At 40.8% G+C, this 20245-nt stretch overlaps 1 protein-coding gene across 1 annotated transcript in view; it reads left to right on the top strand.

Annotated features, from left to right (window-relative positions):
* Positions 1–221: 221 nt before the first annotated feature.
* PRMT3 (protein arginine methyltransferase 3) overlaps positions 222–20245 on the top strand; it is a 53210-nt gene continuing 33186 nt past the window's right edge. The window contains exons 1-9 of the mRNA XM_027908437.1: positions 222–400; positions 1451–1533; positions 2254–2303; positions 3279–3381; positions 4747–4900; positions 7854–7995; positions 11072–11137; positions 15800–15921; positions 19171–19270. Coding sequence (XP_027764238.1) covers positions 258–400; positions 1451–1533; positions 2254–2303; positions 3279–3381; positions 4747–4900; positions 7854–7995; positions 11072–11137; positions 15800–15921; positions 19171–19270 — 963 coding nt within the window. The 5' untranslated portion in view covers positions 222–257. The remainder of the gene's footprint in view (positions 401–1450; positions 1534–2253; positions 2304–3278; positions 3382–4746; positions 4901–7853; positions 7996–11071; positions 11138–15799; positions 15922–19170; positions 19271–20245) is intronic.

The raw sequence follows: 20245 nt of genomic DNA, 5'->3' as shown, positions 1-20245 counted from the left end.
AAAAAAAAAAAAAAAAACCACCACAAAACAAACAAACAAACAAAAAACAGACTAACTGCCGAAAGAGCAAAAAAAAATTAGCTACGAGAGCTCAAAGCTACGTTAAAAAAGGCACGGCCGGACCGCCGGGGCGGGCCCGTCCCTCCCTCAGCGCCCGCCATGCCCGGCGGGCCCCGCCAGGGGGCGCGCGAGGCGCCCGCCCCGCCCCGCCGGCCGCGGGCGGAAGCGCCGCGCGTGTGGGTGGGGGGGGGCGGAACATGGAGATGGAGACGGACACGGGGCGGGATGAGGAGATGCCCGCGCTGTCCGACGGCGAGGAGCCCTGGGAGGAGGAGGAGGAGGAGGAAGAAGAAGACGACGCTGCCGTGGGGCAGAGGACACGCTGCCTCTTCTGCGATGGGTAAGGAGCAGGCGCGGGGTGGGGAGGTGGGAGGGGGACACGCCGCGGTGCGCTCTCGGTGCGCCCGCCTGGGCTGGGGTGGGCTGGGCTGAGCTGGGCTCTTCTGAGCTGGGCCCAGGCTGGGTTCGCGGCAGGCAGCCACGCCAGGGAGGTAACTCATCCCAGGTTTCAGCCGTGCTCCGTGGCATCTGAAATCGCCCCGCGTCCCTTAAGGCTGCTCCACGATGCGCGTTTCACGGAGGCGCTTCTGTAGAGGTATAACCACGCGTGTGTGTGTGTAACAGACTGAGTCCTGTACTTCCCAACACAGCCCTTACCCGAGTTCCAGGGGGAGGTTTTGTTAAACAAACAAACAAAACCACGAATCCCCCAAACAAATAATGCCCCCCCCAAAACAAACAAACAAACATAAAATCACCAACAAACCAAAACCTGCCCCTGCCCAGATGAAAAAGTTCTGTTTTGCAGCCCACACTTCCCTTTGGCAGCCCTTTCCAGCCCCACTTCAGCTCCAGGTCCCAGACTTACTCTCTTAAGCTAAAGCTTGTTGACTGAGCCAAAGGTGTGTTTGATGCAGAGTGATGGAGAGGATAACATGGAAAAGAAAGTAATCCCCTCCCCTCACCCTGGAGCAGTGTGGAGGCTTTTCTCTTTCCTTTTTTTTAAACTCTTCTTCTCCTTAACATCATCTTGTCTCATTGCCAGTAAATAGCTGAGGATTTTTATTTGGATGCAGCAGATCCAGCCGACCCACCCACCTCCTGTATGTGGTTCTTAGATTTCAGCTTTAACGCAGCCTCTGCTCTCCAGGCGTTTTTTTGAAAGTTCGCCGGGCTTTGTGGCTTTGTCAAACAAAATTTTTCTGTTTATTGTCTTTTGTTTCAAAATGTTTGGTAAACAAGGTGAAAGCTTCTTTGTGAGGCACATGAATGAGGGGGAACCTGTGTTCTGAATATATTGCCTAGCAGGTCAGAAGAGAGCACAGAGAACTCAGAAATTAGGACTCCTAAATGCGTTGATATTGCACGTTTAATAATTTGTTTTTTACAGGTGGTTCAGTTCTGCTGAAGTTGTGTTCTCCCACTGCAAAACAGAGCACGAGTTTAATGTTAGTGATGTGATCCAGAAACATGGTAAGTTTTTTTTTCACGACTTGAGCCTGGAATATGTATTTTAGTGCATATAGAGGAAAAGTGGAAAGCAGGGGAAGGCAAAGAGTGTTGGAGAAATGCTGCTTTAAGAGTGTTTGCTGAAAAGGAGCGTGTGAGATGAGAGGATGGCAACTATGTGAGGCATTTAGAAACCTGCCTGTGAAGTTGTAAGATCTGCTCTGTTTTCTGTCTAAAATCCAAGGTAAATATTTTGGGTTTATCTTTGCTCTTGTTGGGGAGAGTACTTATTTATACTTAAACCACTGTTATTTCTGCCTAGGTGGCAATTTTAAATCAATGTTGGTATGTATTCTTGATGAGTAGAACCAATTTAAATTCTGTTAAGCAGAAAGCTAAAAATGAACAAGAGCCTAAAATATCAGCAGGGCTGTCCTGAAGGACTTGCTTGCCAAATGAATGAAATCCCTGTTCATAGTCCCCAGTTGGAAATGTTCCATTCTTAATTTGTGGCAAATGTATTTGTCCTGAGGGTGAGAATTTCCTGGTTTAATCCTAAGGAGAAGAAAACCATAGATGACAGGCTTAAGATAGGAATACTGCACTAGATAGTGATGTACACCCCAAGGCAAGGGGAAGCTGGCCACTTGAACAAGCAATTAGTATTCGTTTAATTGTAAAGTATGTGTACTTTTCTGTAATGCAAACTCTTTCCCTTTTTTCTTTCTTTTTTTTTCCTCTTAGGACTCGATTTTTATGGATACATTAAGCTAATCAACTTCATCAGATTAAAGGTAGGTGTGCTCCATACTGCTTCTGTAATCTGTGTCTGGAGAATAGGGAGTCAAGGTGCTGTGCTTTCAGTTTGCCCTTTTTTAATAACTGCACGAGATTTTGTGCTGTGGTTCTGGAAATAAGAAATCGCAGCAATTAAAACAGCTGTTGATTGGTGTCTTTAGATACGAGGCTGTTTTAATTTAAAGTGTACTTAATATATGTGAGTTTTATTGTTTTCAGAACAGGATGTTCAGGCTTGCAAAAAGCCTCTGTGCTGTGTAATATCTTGTTTTGTTAATTTGTCTTGGCCTTGGCTGTCTTGCTTCAGAAGTGGCTTCGCTTCTCAATAATTGAAGTTTCTCAGTCCTTGCCTGTGTGTTGGTGTAAAAGAGTGTTTCCTGAGGGTGTGAGCTGGCCAGACCCCTACGTAGTAAGGACAACACCTGATCCCTCAGGCTACAGAACTTTAATCTCTGCTAAAATGATGCCAAGAATCAGGAAAGCTCACGGGAACCTACAGTTTTAAGATAGGCCTGGGTATATTTTGTGTGTTCTGTGACTTTGAAGCATGTTCCTTGGTTGTTCCCTAGAAGTTTAGGTTTAAACTTAATACCATCTTACCTTGTAAAGCACTTTTTAACTTAAATCCTCAAATGGTTACTTAATGCATAACTGTTTATGCAGAGTAAACACAGGAAGGCAAAAATTGAAGTCCAGAATCTCATCTTTTCTTTCTTGACTAAGTATTAACTGGCTGGATGCAAACAGGAGAGGATACTGCCAGTGTCCTTCAATGTCTGTCAGTACTTTATTTGAACTCCTTGATGCTGTAGCTGCCTGGGCTTTCTCAGCCTGTGCTACAAAGCTCCTTCAGTGACACCCTGTATATTTTAAAAGGGTGAAAGAACGGGGTTTTGCCTTTTTTTCTTGAATGAAACTGAAGGGCTGGTGTTTTCTAAGAGACTTACCTCACGTGCTCTTCTCCTGTCTAGAAACCAACAGGAGCGTATCTGAGTTCTCTCAGCAGTCCACTGCCTTGGGAAGGAGAGGAATATCTCAAACCAGAACTAGAAGATGATCTCCTCCTTCAGTTTGGTAAGTATTGTTTCAGTATGGCTGTACTGCACTGTAGGGTAAATGAGGTTTTGTCAGAGATCGTGTCACTGTTAGTCAGTTGCACTCTGATATTTTTACTGCATTTTGTGCATTGATTTTTAGTGACTGAGATTTCCACAGCTCTTTTTTATTATCTGCTTATTGTAGCAAATTGTCATAGCAGAGGTGCTCTGTGTAGTAATTATGCTGGTCAAAGAGACGTTCCACCCAAGCTTCGCTGGGAGATTTGTGAAGCTTTTTAAAGCTCCACGCTATTAAGATATTTAAATAGATGATATTTAAAATCTGATGCATTCATTCATTCATTCATTCAGAAATGTATGCCACAAGTAATTTGCCTTGTTGAAAAAAATCTTTTATACGAGTTCTATTTTGGACCAACCCAGTGTAAGATACTACAGAAGTCCTGATTCTTTCGTGGTTCTGGGGATCAGAACAGGCAGCCTTAGTTTCTCCCTCATGACATTTGGTCAGATGTTCTTGAAAGAATTCAGTTTGACTTCTGGAATTATTTTTGCTGCCCGCGATCCTCCCGCTCTCCATTTCACACCTGCACATCTTTCAGCTAAACCATAAGGTACTTATAAAGGCTTGTGGGTTTTTTTTCTTCTCTCTACACTCTGGAATGCATTTTTTCCCCTTTCTAAGTGAACCCTGCTCCATGGCAGCAGAGATGGTGCCTGCTAGAGGACATGGGTTGGTTGCTTCACAGAGCGTTCACGTTTCCCTGTATCAGCTCCTGCTCTGCTCTTTGGCCGACTTTAGAGGTGCTTTGAGGTGCCAGTTGCAGTTGTTTAGGGGTTATAGGGTGAGCTGAACCTCTGAAATATTGGATGCTTTGTTTCAGTCCCACGGCTCAAATAGTCTTCCATGATTAAAAAGAGTAGATATTTGGGGGTTTTTTAGTGAAATTCAGTGTCTAATTACTAAGACATTTTAAATTTATGTAATTTCTTACCTTTTACCATTACTATGGTAAAGAGGCACTTTTGGCCTCAGAATAACGTGATTGGAAAAATGGAGGATAGAACTGTAATTAACTCAATTGTACTCTAAGCCAAACGTCTCTTCTATGAATAATCAAACACTGGTATTTAAAGAAGCCCGAATTTGGGATTTATTTGCTTTATTGACTCAGAGCTTGCTTCTAGCATATTTGCTTTTTCTGAGTAGCATTGTTTCTGCAGTTAGTCCTGTTAAATTCAGTTAAATTCTTCTGTAAAACAACCCACTTCTGCAAATCATCCGAAGACAGAAATACCATTTTATGTTTATGATATCCTGTGAAGCAACACATGACTGGCAGGTGGTTTCTTTTCCCCCCACCCCTCTTCATTTCATCAGATATAGAAGATCTTTGTGAACCTGCAAACGCTGTGCCCTGTAATGGTTTCAGTGATACCACGGCGCTCCTTGAGCAGTTGAAACACGCAGAACGCAGAGCGAGAGCCGCAGAGGCAGCCTTGGCTAGAGCACAGGAGGATCTTCAGAAAATGAAGTAAGTGTTTGAACTGAAGTTTTTGGGGTGTTCCTGTTTGGTGTGCTTCAGGTGAGAAGACAGTAGAAATTCAGGGATGTAGTAGACGGTAACCTCTTGACTCGGCGTTGGGACTGCAGGTTTGGCTTGTGCGTTGCAGAGGGTCAGTAGACATTGCCAGACTTTCTCCAAACAATGGTTGTTGGTGGTAGAGTCCACTTACAGCTTGGAGAAACTCTCAGTGAAATTAATAAATCAGCATTTTCCAGCTACTTTTCAGTCTTAGGTGTGGGAAAAATATTCAGTTCGTCACAGTCAGGAATGAGGACATCCCCGAAGCTGTACAGGCCACTTCTAGTCTTGAGGTCTGCAAAATACGGATTGATGATGCTCATGGATAAAATGGGACACGTAGGATTAAATCCTGTACAAACGTGCCATTTCAAGATTACACTGATTGGGCACTGAAGAACTGAAGTTGTGTTTAGGAGACTTGGACAGATAATTCATGTTCTTTCGTGAGGAAATCGGCAAAAACCTTGTTTTGTAAAATACATCTGAGAGTTTGTACATTTTGATATTACACACTTGGTGCTATAAGTGACTAAGTAGACCAACAGAAATTAATGTATTTAGATCTCAGCTGGGAACAATTATTTATTTAAAAAGTAGGGAGGTTTGCCTTCAGTTGGGTTTGCCTTTTGCAAATTGTACTTCGTACCACACCGTGCTTTTCTGATACCTCTGGGTACATTATGCATGAATCGATCATAAACAGTAAGAATGAAAGAAATTTGGCACTGTGCTTTGAAAACTTGGCCTTTTTTTTTTTTTCCTGTGTGTCTTCTTGTTTTCCTCTTGTTCCATTCGTTGTCATTTAAAACAAAAAACCCGCTTCAAGTCATCAGCAGTGATTTTTTTTTGAGCTCCAAACTTTAATCAGCCTTACAGATTTTTATTATTTTTCTGAGGTTAATATATCAAGTTACCTGCTCCCTTAAGAGGGAACCTTTTAATTTTCCTTTGTCAGCGCAGCCTCTTCCTTTGTCTGGCAGCAGAAGTAGCCAGATGTAGATCTGCTGAAGCAGCACAGCTTTAAATTATGGACAGATGAACCAGTTGCACTGTAGTAGTTAATGTGCTGTAATTCACTGTGATACTGGTTTGTGCTGGAGGTTCCTCCACAGAAGGGGACCATCTGCAGATATTTTCAGGTAAACCTGTGCAAAATAAAGATGGTAACAGTTCTGTAAATCAGTTCTCCTCTGGCACTAGGTATAACTAAGATATAAGAACATGGCTTGTATGTGGTGAATTTTTTAATCTGTCACCTGTTCAGAGGTTATGGCTTTTGTCTTTATTTACCTTTTTCCTTGATTAAAAAGACTGGAGGGCAGCTCTGTCTCTAGAGTTTCTTTGGTGCTTCTGTTGCCTTCGTCAGCTTGAGGAACTATTACCTGAATCCATTTTAAAGAATTTTAACTCTAAAATAATTTAAATCTCACACAGTGCTCATTATACTTAATCATATGTCATAGAATCTGTTTTTTTTAAATTTAAATTTTTATCATTTAGATATTTATCTAAAAATAAGGAAAATGCAAACTGCCACAGTAAAGAGCAGTATTAAAAATAAGATCCAGACCTGTACAGGCAAGTATAGAAAGTTTCTGATACTGACAGAATTTTAGTACAAATTCCCTTACCATATTCTCTCTTCCACCCAAACTAGTTGAGCAGAGAGGTATTTGATATGCCAGGAGTGAAATAGTTTTTTTTTGGTTGTGGTGTTCTATAAAGATGGTACTGGTAATAAGGTGTTACCTACAGCTTCTATGTGTCAAGTTCCCATTTGAGAAAGTATTATCACGGCTAAAGGTAAGTGTTGGTGGCCTTGGGGTGGTTTAGGGTGCAAGTTTTGTTGCTCTTGGGCTGTAGAGCTTGGAGGAATATTGTCTGGCTGAAGCACGTTAGGATTTTCACTTCCTTGAGGGTGTAGTATGAACTGTTTGCTTGTCAACCTCTAATTGTGTTTTATTATAAAACCCTTGATTTGGGTATTTTGTCATCAAACCTGCTTTGAGGAATAAGGGAACACAGAATCATGGAATGGTTTGGGTTAGAAGGGACCTTAAAGGTCGTCTACTTCCAGCCGTGGTTGCTCAGGGCCCCATCCAGGCTGGCCTTGAAGACTTCCAGGGTGTGGAAGTGCTGCAGCTTCTCTGGGCAACCTGTGCCAGGGCCTCACCACCCTCATGGTAAAAAATTTCTTCCCAATATCCAATTTAAATCTACTGTCTTTCGGCTTAAAGCCACTCCCCCTTGTCCTGTCACTCCATGTCCTTATCCAAAGTCCCTCTCCAGATTTCTTGCAGCCCCTTCGGGTGCTGAAAGGTTACAGTAGGGTCACTCTGGAGCCTCCTTTTCTTTCCTCCAGGCTTGCACAATCCATGCAAGACCACGGAGGAGGAAAAATAAGCAGAGTGAAATTAAAGTGTTGAATTGAACGTTAAGCTCTGTTTTGCTTTCATCCACACGCTCGGTTTTAAAATGCTTTCTTCCACCTCCCAGTGGTCACACGGTTGTTGTGTGGGCTGTAGTTCTTGTGGTGTTTGTGTTGAGTCCCTATCTGCACCACACAGCCTGAAACACCTTGAGCACCTCTGGTGCCAGCGAGCAAAACACAGAGAAACCTTCCTTAAAAATAGAAGCTAAATCCCAGTGTTCCACCGTGAATAATGGCTTGCTGTAAGCAGAAAGCAGGGATTGCAGTGGTGCAGCAGCCCGGAGGAGCCTGCAGAGGGAGGATGTGCACACCTAAAGCCGAGCCCATTGTTGGCAAACCCCTGAGCAGCCTGGATTCCTTCCCTCTTCCAAGCCCTTTCTCTCCCACCCCCGCCCCTCCACCCCCTCCCCACCTCCTTTTCACGGTCCCATAAACACGTCTCAAGGGTGTATTTCAAATTGATTACAGACAATTTGCCCAGGATTTTGTGATGAGCACAGATGTCAGGAGCAGCTCGTCGTCCAGTGCCATTGCAGACCTTCAGGAGGATGAGGATGGTGTTTACTTCAGCTCCTATGGGCATTATGGGATACACGAGGAGATGCTAAAGGTTAGAAAGTCGTCTCACCTGCATCTTAGCAGGACATTGTCTCTTAGTAGGAGAGAGGATGAAGTGGGCTGTGTGCCCATAAATATACTGCAGAGCAGCTGCATTTTTAACCCTTTCTGTCCAGGGTAGGTTTTTTTCCCCACAAAAACTGGGCTGAGAGATCTCTTTTTCCGGTTTTACTTCCTCTGTATAAATTCTGTTTATGGGAGGCATTAGGTACATGAAATCATGTGCAGATATGCTTGATATTACAGTAGCACAGCCTGACCTTGCCAAAAGCATCTTTTTTCCTGCATGTTTAAAAGGTGGAGGATAAAACATAGAACAGGCAGTGAATATTTTTCTTTAGTTTTAAATTCTCCTAACAGTTGGAATTTGTTAGGCAAAACCGTTTCTCAAATATTGTGGTTTCCTACTGCACTAGGTAAACAGAAATTGGTACTTATGCTTGGTTCAGTGTATTATAACATGACACTGAACAGCTGAAAAAAGAAGTGTGCTCCTTTTATATGATTAAGATAAAATTAATGCATAAAACTTTTCAAAGGCAAGCCTGTTTTAACTTTAAAATAAAAAAAAACACATAGCCCAATAGCTTCTAATTGTCATGTAAATGAAAATCTCTTAATGCTTCCTTTCAGAGAAGATGTCATCGTTGTGAAAGTTATGAACAGTTTTATCATTTTAAGCCAGAATTAAGTCAAATTTCTGTCTAATGTGAAGGCAGAATACAGAGTGGTGAAGTGACTTTGGACCTGCAGCTAGCATAGAAAGTTTTCAGCTTTCTGAATCATTTAGTGGGCCCAGTGTAGAAATGCATGTGAATCTGTGGTAAGAATAGTGTAAGCATGAGGTTAATATTAAGGGGAAGGGGTTTTACAGGAGCACAGACATGGCTGCAGAAATAGAAGGATGTTTTCCAAAATGTATAGTCTGTGGAAATATAACTGAAGTCTTGAAAGATAGATAGAAGTGATGGGTTTGGGATTTTGCAGCGATATAAAGCCAACATTTGAGATGTTACAGGCTACAGGACGAGGAAACCTTTCTACTTGCTAATAAAGTGTATAATAAATCTACATCTCTGCACAAGGAGATTGGCACAGAATTGTGTTGTATTGATGTTGGGGTATGCTTCTCAGAAAGCTTTCAGGAAGACTTTTGAGTTTCCAAAGCCTACAAAACCAGTTATTTTTTTTTGTGTATATGTTGAAATTTTTCCTGTGTGGTAGGCATTCACTTGGATTTTTTTCTTTTCTTTTCATGTTTACCTTATTTACATAAATGTAGTGACTTGCTTCGTGACAATTTTTAAGAAAGGAGTTTTGCTGTCTGAATTGTACATCTTGTTTCTGACATTGTTCAGCCTTGAACCTTTATTTTCTTTATGCCTGGTGGTGGTAGGATGAAGTTGCAATTTGGGTTGGGTTTTTTCCTGCAAACACTAGGAAGAACGTTGTTACTCCACGCTGGCCAAGTGGCAAGTGTTTCCCTTGCTCTGCCTTTTTTTTTTTTTTTTCTCAAGAATTTCTTGCCTGCCATCTTAATAAATGTTCTCACCGTTGTACTTATAAACTAAACAAAAAAAGCATCACGTGGAAATGTCTGGTGAGAGAATGGGACTGATGGACAGAGACACCTGAAGGGACTGACTGGAGGCAGCAGCTCGGATTGTATTGAATCAGCTGGGGCAGTGCTGAGGCAGTGGGAGTGGGCAGGATGTAAGGCTGAAAGATTTCCAGCTGGCTGCTTTCTCCATCTGAACATCCTTCAGTGCTGAACATTCCAGTTTTGATTATTTATTTTTAAACTTTTTTTTTGATTGTTTCAGCAAAACCCTGTGATGTGCTGCAGTGGAGTTGAAGCTCTAAAAATAGTTGCTCTGAATGTAACATCATAGTAAACCAATGTGGTTTTCAAGGATCACAGTTTCTTTTATTCATTAATGATGTATACTTTTAAAGTAGAATTTTCTAAAATTAACCCTGTTTCTTTGGGCCATGTGCGATAATACCTTTACATTTAAAACTGGATTTTAGAATTTTCAAGCCTCAGAATAATTCTTTTTGTCTCCACATTTTTTTATTGGCATATCCTTTGTTCTCAGTCACTAGTTTTGATCCTAATTTTCTATCAAAATAGACTTTATTCTTTGTCACTGTGAAAAATTTCTTTTGTTTCTCTACTGTTTCTAAAAATTCTTACCTTGCCGTAGTAGAAAAATGTTAGATCTAATATAAGCACTTGGATTTTATCCTTCAGCATTGTTCGCACTAGATTAAAAAAAAAAAAAATTGCTGAAAATTTTTTTCTACTTTGCTGTAAGACTTGAACTGCAACAGCCAATACTTGGCTGTCAGTTTGTGTACCTGGTGATGCATGGTAAGAGAATGGATGTTTTAATAGATTACCTTGCTGGTAAACTAAGCCATATTGCTACCTTTGATATACTAAGATACTATAAATGTTTCATTCTGTGCTTGAAAACATTCCAGCTTCTCCAACCAAATTTACAGTCAAATTTATTCACTATATTGACTTTTGTAGAATGGGCTGTACAGCTTTATTTACTAGATTGTCATGAGGTTTGCAAATTTGCAGTTTGTTCAGAAATAGAACAGGTTAATTTGATGCATAACTTTTTTTGTTTAAAGAAATCTCTTGTGTCACAGGAGAGTCAGAGAATAAAATGACACAAAACGTTTTATGAGCTTGTGATTCAAATGTTTCAAACTGTAGGGGAGGTTGTTATGTAAAGTTGGTGCAGTATTGCCACTCTGCTGTTCCTGGGCAGTGGTGAAGAGGTATTAAGAACTTTGAAACACTCAACATTAAAAGCAGCAGGTCAGGACACCATGAGCTGATTTCTTATTTTTCCTCCAGCTGGCTTCATTTGCACAGACAGTAAATTCTGAGGTGATATCACATGGCCAGTGTCCTGATTGCAGAGCCCTTGTAAGTGCAGTATGCACAGAACATCTTTAGGCCAAGTTAAAAAGGAGTTTTTCAGTATTTTTGTATGACATGCTGTACCTAAGTGAAAAAAAAATGAACATTTTTTTACTTTTAAAAACAGGATAAGGTGCGTACAGAGAGCTATCGTGACTTCATCTATCAAAACCCACACATCTTCAAGGACAAGGTGGGTAAAAACAGCTCAGAAAACAGTAATTTCTCTGTCTTATTTTTCCCCCCTCAAACAGTAGAAAACCCTCAGGTTGGCTACTTTGTAGCTCTGGGAATGGAGAATGGCACTGTGACAGGGTTTGATTTAGTGTAGTGTGGCTTTATTAGGTGGTGGAGAGCTGCTGAGCTGCTGGAGGGTGCAGAGTGCTGATAAGAGCAGTGGTGATGGCCATTGTCACTGTGCTGTTGGGATGGTCATTAATTAATGTTGCAGGGGGGTGAAGCTGAGCCTTTCCTGTCCAGTGTATTAGGTGGAATCTCTCTGAGGGCCTCTTTTTACCAGAATTTGAGTGAATTTCTGTGTGTGCCTGATACAATAAAAACGTCCTGGAAGCCCCGTGTTGCTGGGGCTGGGAGGGAATTCACGTGGAACTGATTTCTTGAATTAGGGCTGTTCAGTGTCTCCAGAGCAGGTTGTTATTAAAGGGCGTAGAACAAGGAACTGGTAATTCACTTGCAGTGAGGAGGATTGTACTGATAAGACCTTACAGTGGTTGTGACCCCCGTACAGTTATGATCCTCTTCCTGTCCTCTGTCTTTCTCCTGGCTGGTTGCTTTGCTGTGTTTTGAGTTCAAAGAGCCACAGAATGGTTTGGGTTGGAAGGGACCTTAAAGATCACTTAGTTCCAACCCCCCTGTCACGAACAGGGACACCTTTCAATAGACCAGCTTGCTCAGAGCTCCATCCAGCCTGCCCTTGGACACTTCCCAGCTTCCCTGGGGAACCTGTGCCAGGGCATCACCACCCTCACAGTGAAGAGATTTTTTCCTAATATCTAGTCTAAACCTGCTGTCTTCCAGTTTAAATCTATTCCCCCTTGTCCTGTCACTACATGCTCTTGTAAATAGTCTCTCTCCATCCTTCTTGTAGGCTCCCATCAGGTACTGGAAGGCTGCAGTTTAGGTCACTCTTCTCTTTTTCAGGCTGAACAATCCCAATTCTCTCAGCCTTTCTTGGTAGGAGAAGTGAGAGAGAGAGAGTTTTGTCCTGAGAGGAGGTATTTCGAGGTTGATAGTGCCTGTTTTTTTGTATCTTACTTCAATTTTCAGTTGGGAACCGCAGCAGAAAAAAATTACTAAATAGTTTTCTCCCTTTTTTTTAGTCTCAATTCGTGTTACAAGCCTGTTTCTGTTAACCATTTCTAAACTCTTTAATTACAAGGAGAGAATAAGGGAAAGTGTTGCAGGGTTATACTGCCATCTACTTAAACGATGCAGGGGACTGCACAGGTGGGCAGCTCATCTAACAAAGCAGAAAAATCAATAAAGGAAAGAAAACTTTCCTGGGAGAAATTTAGTTCCCCAGATGCCCCTGGAATTGATAACTGCAGGTTTTCACAGGGCAAGACTGATATGAAGTTACATGAAATGTGTGTCCTCCTGGAACAGTAATTTTTCTGAATTGGTTGTATTTCTCCTCTACTGTAGGAACACACTGGAAACATTCAAAACAAACCATGGATTAACTGTTAAGAGTCAGTGTTGCTTCAGCCCCTGCAGTAGATGCATTTGCTCAAGAAGCAGCTGAGAGAATGTGTGTTGTGAAAGCATTCAACTTCTCTGAAGAAAACCTTCTCAGTTATCACAACACCTACAAACTGATTTCTGAACATGGTTTTTACAGCTTTTTTTTTTTTTTTTTTTAATCAAGTTCACCTCAAACCCATCATCGTGTGTTGAGATTGAATTGAAAGACAGATTCTCAACTGCTTTGAGTTACCCAAAAACCCCCATCCATGTGACCAGTGCCCTGTTTTTAACTTCTGTGTCTGACCAAACACTGAAGCAGCTTTCACGTGCTACACAGTTATGGAGAACACAGGGGATTTTTTTTTTTTTTTTTCCAGAAATCTAGACTACTGCTGAAGGGAGTGTTAAGGTATTTTGCTTAAATTAATGTATCATATAATGCTCTCAGAACCATATTAACGAGTGTAACTTCCAACTTAAAGAAAAAAGTTTCAAAGAAGTTTGAATTTTTTTTTTTTAAGAAGTGGGTAAAATTCTGATACTGTATTTCCCACAACTCCCATATTGTATTCCTCCCTGCAAAATGCAGAGTGGTGCTTTTTACTGTGGCAGATGGGAACAGAATATCTAGATTTGTTTATTAGGCACACTTTATTCAGAACTCATCTCTTGAAATTAATTATTAAAACTTGTATGAATCCTGCTTGCTGCCTTTATTTTCAACCTGTCAAATGTATTTGAGATGAGAATGGGACAATTTAGATTACCTAGCAGGAGTAGTTAAAATACTCATTAAAAGGAAATGTGGTCCATTTTTACAGTGAGAGTATTTTGGGGTGGAAGAAGTAGCTTTGTAAAGCAGTGTTGCTACGCTTAGTTTTTGTGGTAGAATAGGAGCCTGAGGTAAGACCGGTGCCGTATTCAGGGAATAAAATGAGATTTTAAAACACTGTGCCTACTAAGAGTTCATTGATGGAATTGATTTAGGTGGCCAAATCACCTAGCCTCCTGGTTTCCCGAGTTAGAAGTAATTTTTTTCTGTTATTTAAAGTGGAGTATCAGTTTTGATTACACTGCAGAGAAGGATGTGGTGCTGCAGTGTATTATCGTGTAGTCAAATCACCAGTCCAGCTGCTCCAGATCTTTGGTGAGAGGCCATATGTGATCACCACAAGAATGTGTGAGCTGTAGACCCTTGTCCTTAGGCTAATTGGTGATCATTCTGCTTGTCTTTCTGTTCCTCAGATGCATTCCAGCTTGTATATTTTCCTCTCTGGTGCCTTTTTCTCCACCCCCATCCCCTGCCTCAGGCTAGATGAGCTCCATCTGGGTTTTTAGGTGACCAGGGCAGCTGTCCAAAGTGGTGTCTGTTTTGATTTTTTTCCAATTTGTGGTGATTGCTCTCTTTCATGCAACTGCACGTCAAGATCATTCTTTCTCAGGGGTTTATTTTTGGCTGTTGACTTCCAGCTTTCGTGGCTCAGTGATTTTGTTAACCACCCTGGGTACAGTGTTAGAATAGGTGATGCTGGGGTGGGGGGAGAGATTTCAGCAGCTGCAAGGATATTGATTTTTATTTTCTATTCCTTTCTCCAGCAGATTCAGCCTAGGAAGTTCTGTAGCCATAACATACTCAAACGTAACTTGAGTTGTAGAGTTGTCTCCTTCTGAAATGTAGCTGCAAAGAGTTGTAAGTGGAATGAGTAACTCTACCCACACCATCTCTGGCCAACCTCCCATTTTGTAAAATGGTCTTTATAATTCTCAAATAGGGGATTGATTATTGAGGAATTGGATTCCTTCTCTGGAAAAAAAAAAAATTAATTTCACAAGAGCTGTGTGAGGACAGCACTGAATGCTCTGAAGAGGAGAGATGGTGAAAGTGTTCCTTTCTCATAAATAATAATTCTCAGTGTTCTGGTTGACTTAGAAATGTTTAAGTTAGTGCTTACTCTCATGTTAGAATCTCATATTTCAAAAGGAAATCTGTCTTTGCAGTTCTGGTTCTGTTAATGCTTAAATGCTCTACATGATAGGAGTGACTATACACAGTTTTTAGGAAACTTGTTTTGATTTTCAGACTTCAGAAGGTTTTGGGGTTTAGTGCTGAGGGTTTTTTAACACCCATTAGTAAAGCTTAACTACATTAAGTAGAATTCCAACAATCAAGACCTCTGATGATCTGACCAATGCAATAAAAGGCACCCTTAGCACCTCCAGAGGTGCCTTTTGGCCTCAGTGATTTGGTGAAAACCTGAAACCCAACTGAAAAATCTACTGTAACACATTGATCAGTTTTAAAGTGTTGAGAAGTCTGTAGCAGGTAGAGGAAATACACTATTCTGACAGCAAGGCTACTTGGTAAAATCTTGCTGTGTGAAGTTTAACATTAAAGGCAGCTCAACTCTACTTAGTAATAAATTTGGTACTCTTTTCTTAGTTGCTTTGCATTTTCTCAGTGTCTTTTCAGTCTTCCTACAGTAGCTGTAATATGTGCTATGCCAAACCCCAGGCATCTTCATGACTCTTGTTGCTGTGCTGAATGTACTTTTTCAGGTGCAGTGACGAAGCTTACTCTTCCTTCATGAAATCTTACTGGATTTTTTTGGTGCTATTTTAATAACAAACATTGCTGGACAGAAAATATTTCCAGCTGTTAAAACTGTGCCAGTGACCATTTTGAAATTAGTCATCTTGAGGCACAGCTGTTTTGGGGCACTGTGTGACCATTTCTGGCAGAGAATTCCTAAATAAAACTTCTGAATAGACTCTTAATGAAAACTGCAGTTAGAATATGTTCTTCCAGTACCAGTGCTAAGTTCAGTTATTAGTGATTCAGTGGTTAAAAGGTCATAATTTCCATTTTTTTTGTCCTGTTCATGTAACATTTTAGTTGTTGCCCAGATAATTGCTTGTGGTTGTTAATCTGCAGCTCATCTGCTTCAGTTCTCCATCTGGGAAAGGTGGTAGAGGGTGTGGATTTAGGACTGCAGTTTGGCTTGGGTATCTCTGCGTGTGACAGTAAAACTTGATGCTGCTGTTTGTTCCTTCTGCTGGAATGTGGTATCTCACTGAGGTAGGAATAAGCATGGAAAAATCATAGCAAGTTAAAAAAAAGACGATTTTACTTCCATTTTATGACTTTCAGGTGGTTTTGGATGTTGGCTGTGGAACTGGAATTCTCTCCATGTTTGCCGCCAAAGCAGGCGCGAAGAAAGTGATCGGAGTTGACCAATCTGAAATCATCTATCAGGCCATGGACATCATTAGGTAGGAAAAGTTCCAAGAAAAGTAGGGTAAATATTACTGTAAAAAGTTATTAAAATGCTGTTGCTAGTTAATGATCCACCTCTCACAGTCTGTGTTTTGTTGAAGCCCTTCTTTTCCCGAAGGAATAACACAGATTTTGGTGTTTTGTGAAGTTGTTTGCCCCCTTGGCAGGGGTAATTAAAACAGACCTTCCCCCTAATGGTACCATGGGGCCAGTGCTGCCTGGCTGCAGGGGCTCCAACTGAATACTGCCTGTCCATCTGCCATTCTTACATTTTAAATTTTGCTACTGATAAAACGAAGTTTTTCGACAGCACTGGGGATGGAGAAGATGTGAGAAGCTTTACCTGGCTGCACTGCTTTGAGTTAAAGAGAGTTCCAGTTTAGATAAACTCAGTGAAAGTTGTTCAAATGTGTGTGTGTATAAAGAGTTGTTTTATTTTCTGTTTCTATATGGGAATTTTAAATAATCGCTAGAATTTCTATAGTCTGTCTGTGTTATAGAAAATAACAGCCCTGCCCTATCAACTGCTCATCCCTAATTCAGCATTAACCACAGAGTTGGTGAGGGTGCATTCTGTCCCTTTATATCACATTAATTAGTGTTAATGAGTATCAGAACTAGCACTGAACCCTGAGGGACATCTCTGGTACTTGGCTACTAGTTAGGATTTCTACTCTTCCTCTCACCTCTTGAACTTCACGGTACAGACAGCTTTCAGTCCCTCTCATGGTTCGTTTATCCACTCCACATGTCACTAATTTACCTGTGGAGGATATTAAGGAGGACTGTGAGCATATGTAGAAGTGAAACAATGACATCTGAAGACTTAAAAAGGGTTTCGCAGCACGAGGTAGGAGAAATGTGGGTGTGGATGTGTGCTGTTGATAGCTGAGGCATGTAGGTTTCTTTTATTTGGGTTGATTTTGTAAGAGCAACTGTGAAAAGGAAAGCCCAGGTAGATGCTGAGGAATTTGGGAGTGACAGGGGTTTTTAGTAATACAAACTTGAGTTGTACAGAAGTAACGTTGTCTAGGCTGAATTTGTGGGGCACCACCACACTGGATGCTATAAAGTGACTCTATTAATTAAATATCTGTTTGGGGAAAGTACCATGTTAAGCATCTAAGTGCATCTTTGGCTGAAATGCTTTACAGCTGTGAAATAGGGTTTTATTTCTAATGTACTAGATCGCAAATTTAGGGTTGTTCATATCTTTCAACAGGTGCACAGAGTCCTTTAAATGTTGTTTATACCTGGGGGAGAATGGAAGCACCAGTCAACATGTATTACCTGTGGTGAGGAGAAGGGCAGGCCTTTAAGAAAAACAATGAATCAAAACTCTTTAACTCTTTAGAGTGATTCATTGCCACTTGAAGTGCACAGCGAGTCATCAGTGAGGCTGCACATTTATAGGTACCTTCTGCTATAAAGAGTTCTGTTCACAATAAAGTCTCCAGTTCACGTCAAAACAATTTATGTTTGTCTGGTTAAACCTACTTTTCCTGAGGGAATAAAGCTGACAAGCTTGCAGTGGAGTAACAAATATTTATTGGAATACTAAACAACTCTGTGTGGCTTAAAAATTACTATTGCAGTGTGTTTCCACCTGTGGTTCAAGTATGTGCTCGAGAGCTTTTGTCCCTGCCAGAATTCAGGGTAATTTCTAGCATGTTAATTACTGGAAACAGTGCAACCCTTGTGTGTAAATAAACTGAAATAAGTAGCCTGACCAGCCTTAAACTGCCTTTTAACTATATGATTGCCTTTTCTTGCTATGAACAGTGCCTGTAAAATTTCTAGTGCAGTGAATGACTTGATTTTTGTCATCCATCACTGCTGTGATAGAATAGAAAGTTGAAGTGTACTGCCTAAATAGCATCTCAGCAGTTTTTCCTACAATGGGTGAACTGCCTTGGTTGGTTTGGTTTTTTTTCTAAAACATTATAATGAGTATGTAATGAATTAATGTTTTTCCTCTCTTTTGTTTTAAATCGTGTCCTTGTTTGTGGTCATTTAGGAAGTTATCCTTAGATCTCTTCTTATCCTTCTTAAATTATTGTTGTGGGTGGTAGCTCTTTAACATTTCATTTTTCACTCTGAACTTCTGATTTTACTTCTGTTCGTAGCATTAAATATGGTGTTAGTGATGAACTGCTACTCTTCTAAGAGAAGATTGTCTTGTGTGGAGTATTTAATTGATCTTTGCAACAGCCCACATGTTCAAGTAGCCCTTTGACCCTTTCATTCCCCTCCCTTCATCCTGATTGTTCTCCCATTGTCTTTGAGACTGAATTTTTAATGTGATTACTGGTCTGCATTGAAAGCCAGACAGAATGTAAGAGTAAGATATCAGGATAGGGCGGGAAGGGGCAGAGATAAGAACTGCAGTGGGAAGATAAATTTCCGTGGTGAGAAGACTTTTCTGCCCTCTGTAAGAGCAGAAATAGGCTTTGTAATAAAGGTGTGTGCAAAAAAGGCTATGATATGGTTTGCCAAGGAAAAAAATACCAGATTCCAAGCATTTACACACTCAGTAGTTTCAGTGTTGTGCAGTTATTGTTTCAAAACCTGTAGTCTCGTCACAGAACCTTCCTCTGTGTGCAGGATGGTTGTGCCATTACATCCGTGTGAGGTAACACCTGATTCCTGCAGGTGCTGAACACTGCAGATGCTGTTGCCCAGAATCACAGTTGGGGAGGGTGCCTTTCTTGTGGAATAGCTGAAATACTGATCCAGAGGGAATGTTTGTTCTCGGTGACTTTGCAGCTGGTTTGGTTAAATAAAAAACCGAGTCGTGCAAAACAGCTTTGTAAGGAAGCTCATTTCCACTGCTGCCCTGGTGTGGTGAGCAGGCTCTGATTGCTGTAGACTTTGTAGAGGTCAAAGGAGGAGAAATGGGAACAAGCAACTCCTGAATAGAGAGGACCATCATTTTTAAATTGTCCCCTTCTCTATTTTCCTGGTTTGTGGAGCTCACACATTTGCATGCGTGGCACGTTGGAGGTATATACAGATCTACAGTCTGCCATCTTTGCCTGGCACTTAATCTGCTGCCATTTTTAGCTGCTTGGAAATATTCCCTCTGAAATAAAACTGAGAAATATTATGTTCCACTGCTTTCTGGATTAGTTAAAAGAAAAAAATTTGAGGGGGGAGGGGGGAACGTGAAATACAGATGTCAGTACATCTCTCTTGACAGCATAAATCAGAAATAGAAACTAATTTGTTTATGTTTGGACTTGCAGATTAAATAAACTTGAAGATATTATTACATTAGTCAAAGGAAGAATCGAAGAAGTAGATTTGCCCTTGGACAAAGTGGATGTAATTATATCTGAATGGATGGTAAGGTGCATGAATATTCCTTTCAAGGTGTAGTTATTTCCAGGAAAAAAAATGTTTTATTTAATTTGAAAAGTTATCCTTTAAGTGATGCTATTTTTTTTTTAACCAAAACATCTGTCATGCTTCCAGCAGTGCCTTTGACAATGTGAGAGATGGGATGGCAGTCCTGATTATGTGGTATTTGGATACAATTTCTGATCTCTCTCGTTCAAGCTCTTTAAAGTCCAGGTTGTCTAAGTACAGTTGAGCTGCTTTGGGTGCAGCAGTAAATTTCTGTCAGGTAGTTGGTTGGCAGATCTCTAAAGCCCTCCATTCCTCAACCACTGCTCAGGTGAAAGTAATGGAGAAATATTGTATTAGTCATCCATAATACATTCTGATGAGTAAAATGCCTCGTCATTCTGATGAGTAAAATACCTTTAGTCTGCAAATTCAGCTGAAGACTGTCCTGACTGTGAGTGAAAGGCAGTAAGGAGGTGTGTGGTGCTTACTCTGGAAATCTGCAAATAGAGGCAGAGCTTGAAAACAGTGTTACTGTTCATTACCATTTATTTTAGTGTAACAGTAACGTTATTGATTTTAAAAGTACAAAAGAAATAGGATGGACAAGAGTGTCTAAATGAGCCATCTCCTGGAATTGGAATTGGATCTGAATTGGATTTCAGATGTTTCCTGTTCCCTTTCTTTCCTGTGCTGGCTGGTAGCTGTTACACATCTTGTGCTTGCTACCTGCACTTCAGAATACAGGTTTTCTTCATGCTAATTCCAGCTTCTGGGACTTAAAGATTCTTTTCTGGTTCAAACTTAACATCAATAACAAAAACTTACATTCAAAGTTACTTGTTTCTTTGGTGGATTTTGTTTTTTTTACAAACTGTGGCCACTCTACTACGTACAAGGGCCTTTGGGAGAGAGGTCAAGTATTCACTATGGATTCATATGTATCTATCTATATGTTTCCAGGAAAAGGCAATA

The sequence above is a fragment of the Empidonax traillii genome, unplaced genomic scaffold, assembly GCF_003031625.1.
Source record: "Empidonax traillii isolate 1590-97213 ecotype Southwest subspecies unplaced genomic scaffold, ASM303162v1 scaffold1712:size70547, whole genome shotgun sequence".
Taxonomy (NCBI): domain Eukaryota; kingdom Metazoa; phylum Chordata; class Aves; order Passeriformes; family Tyrannidae; genus Empidonax; species Empidonax traillii.
Note: the sequence above shows the minus strand (reverse complement) of the source record. Positions and strands in the feature narration are given on the sequence as shown.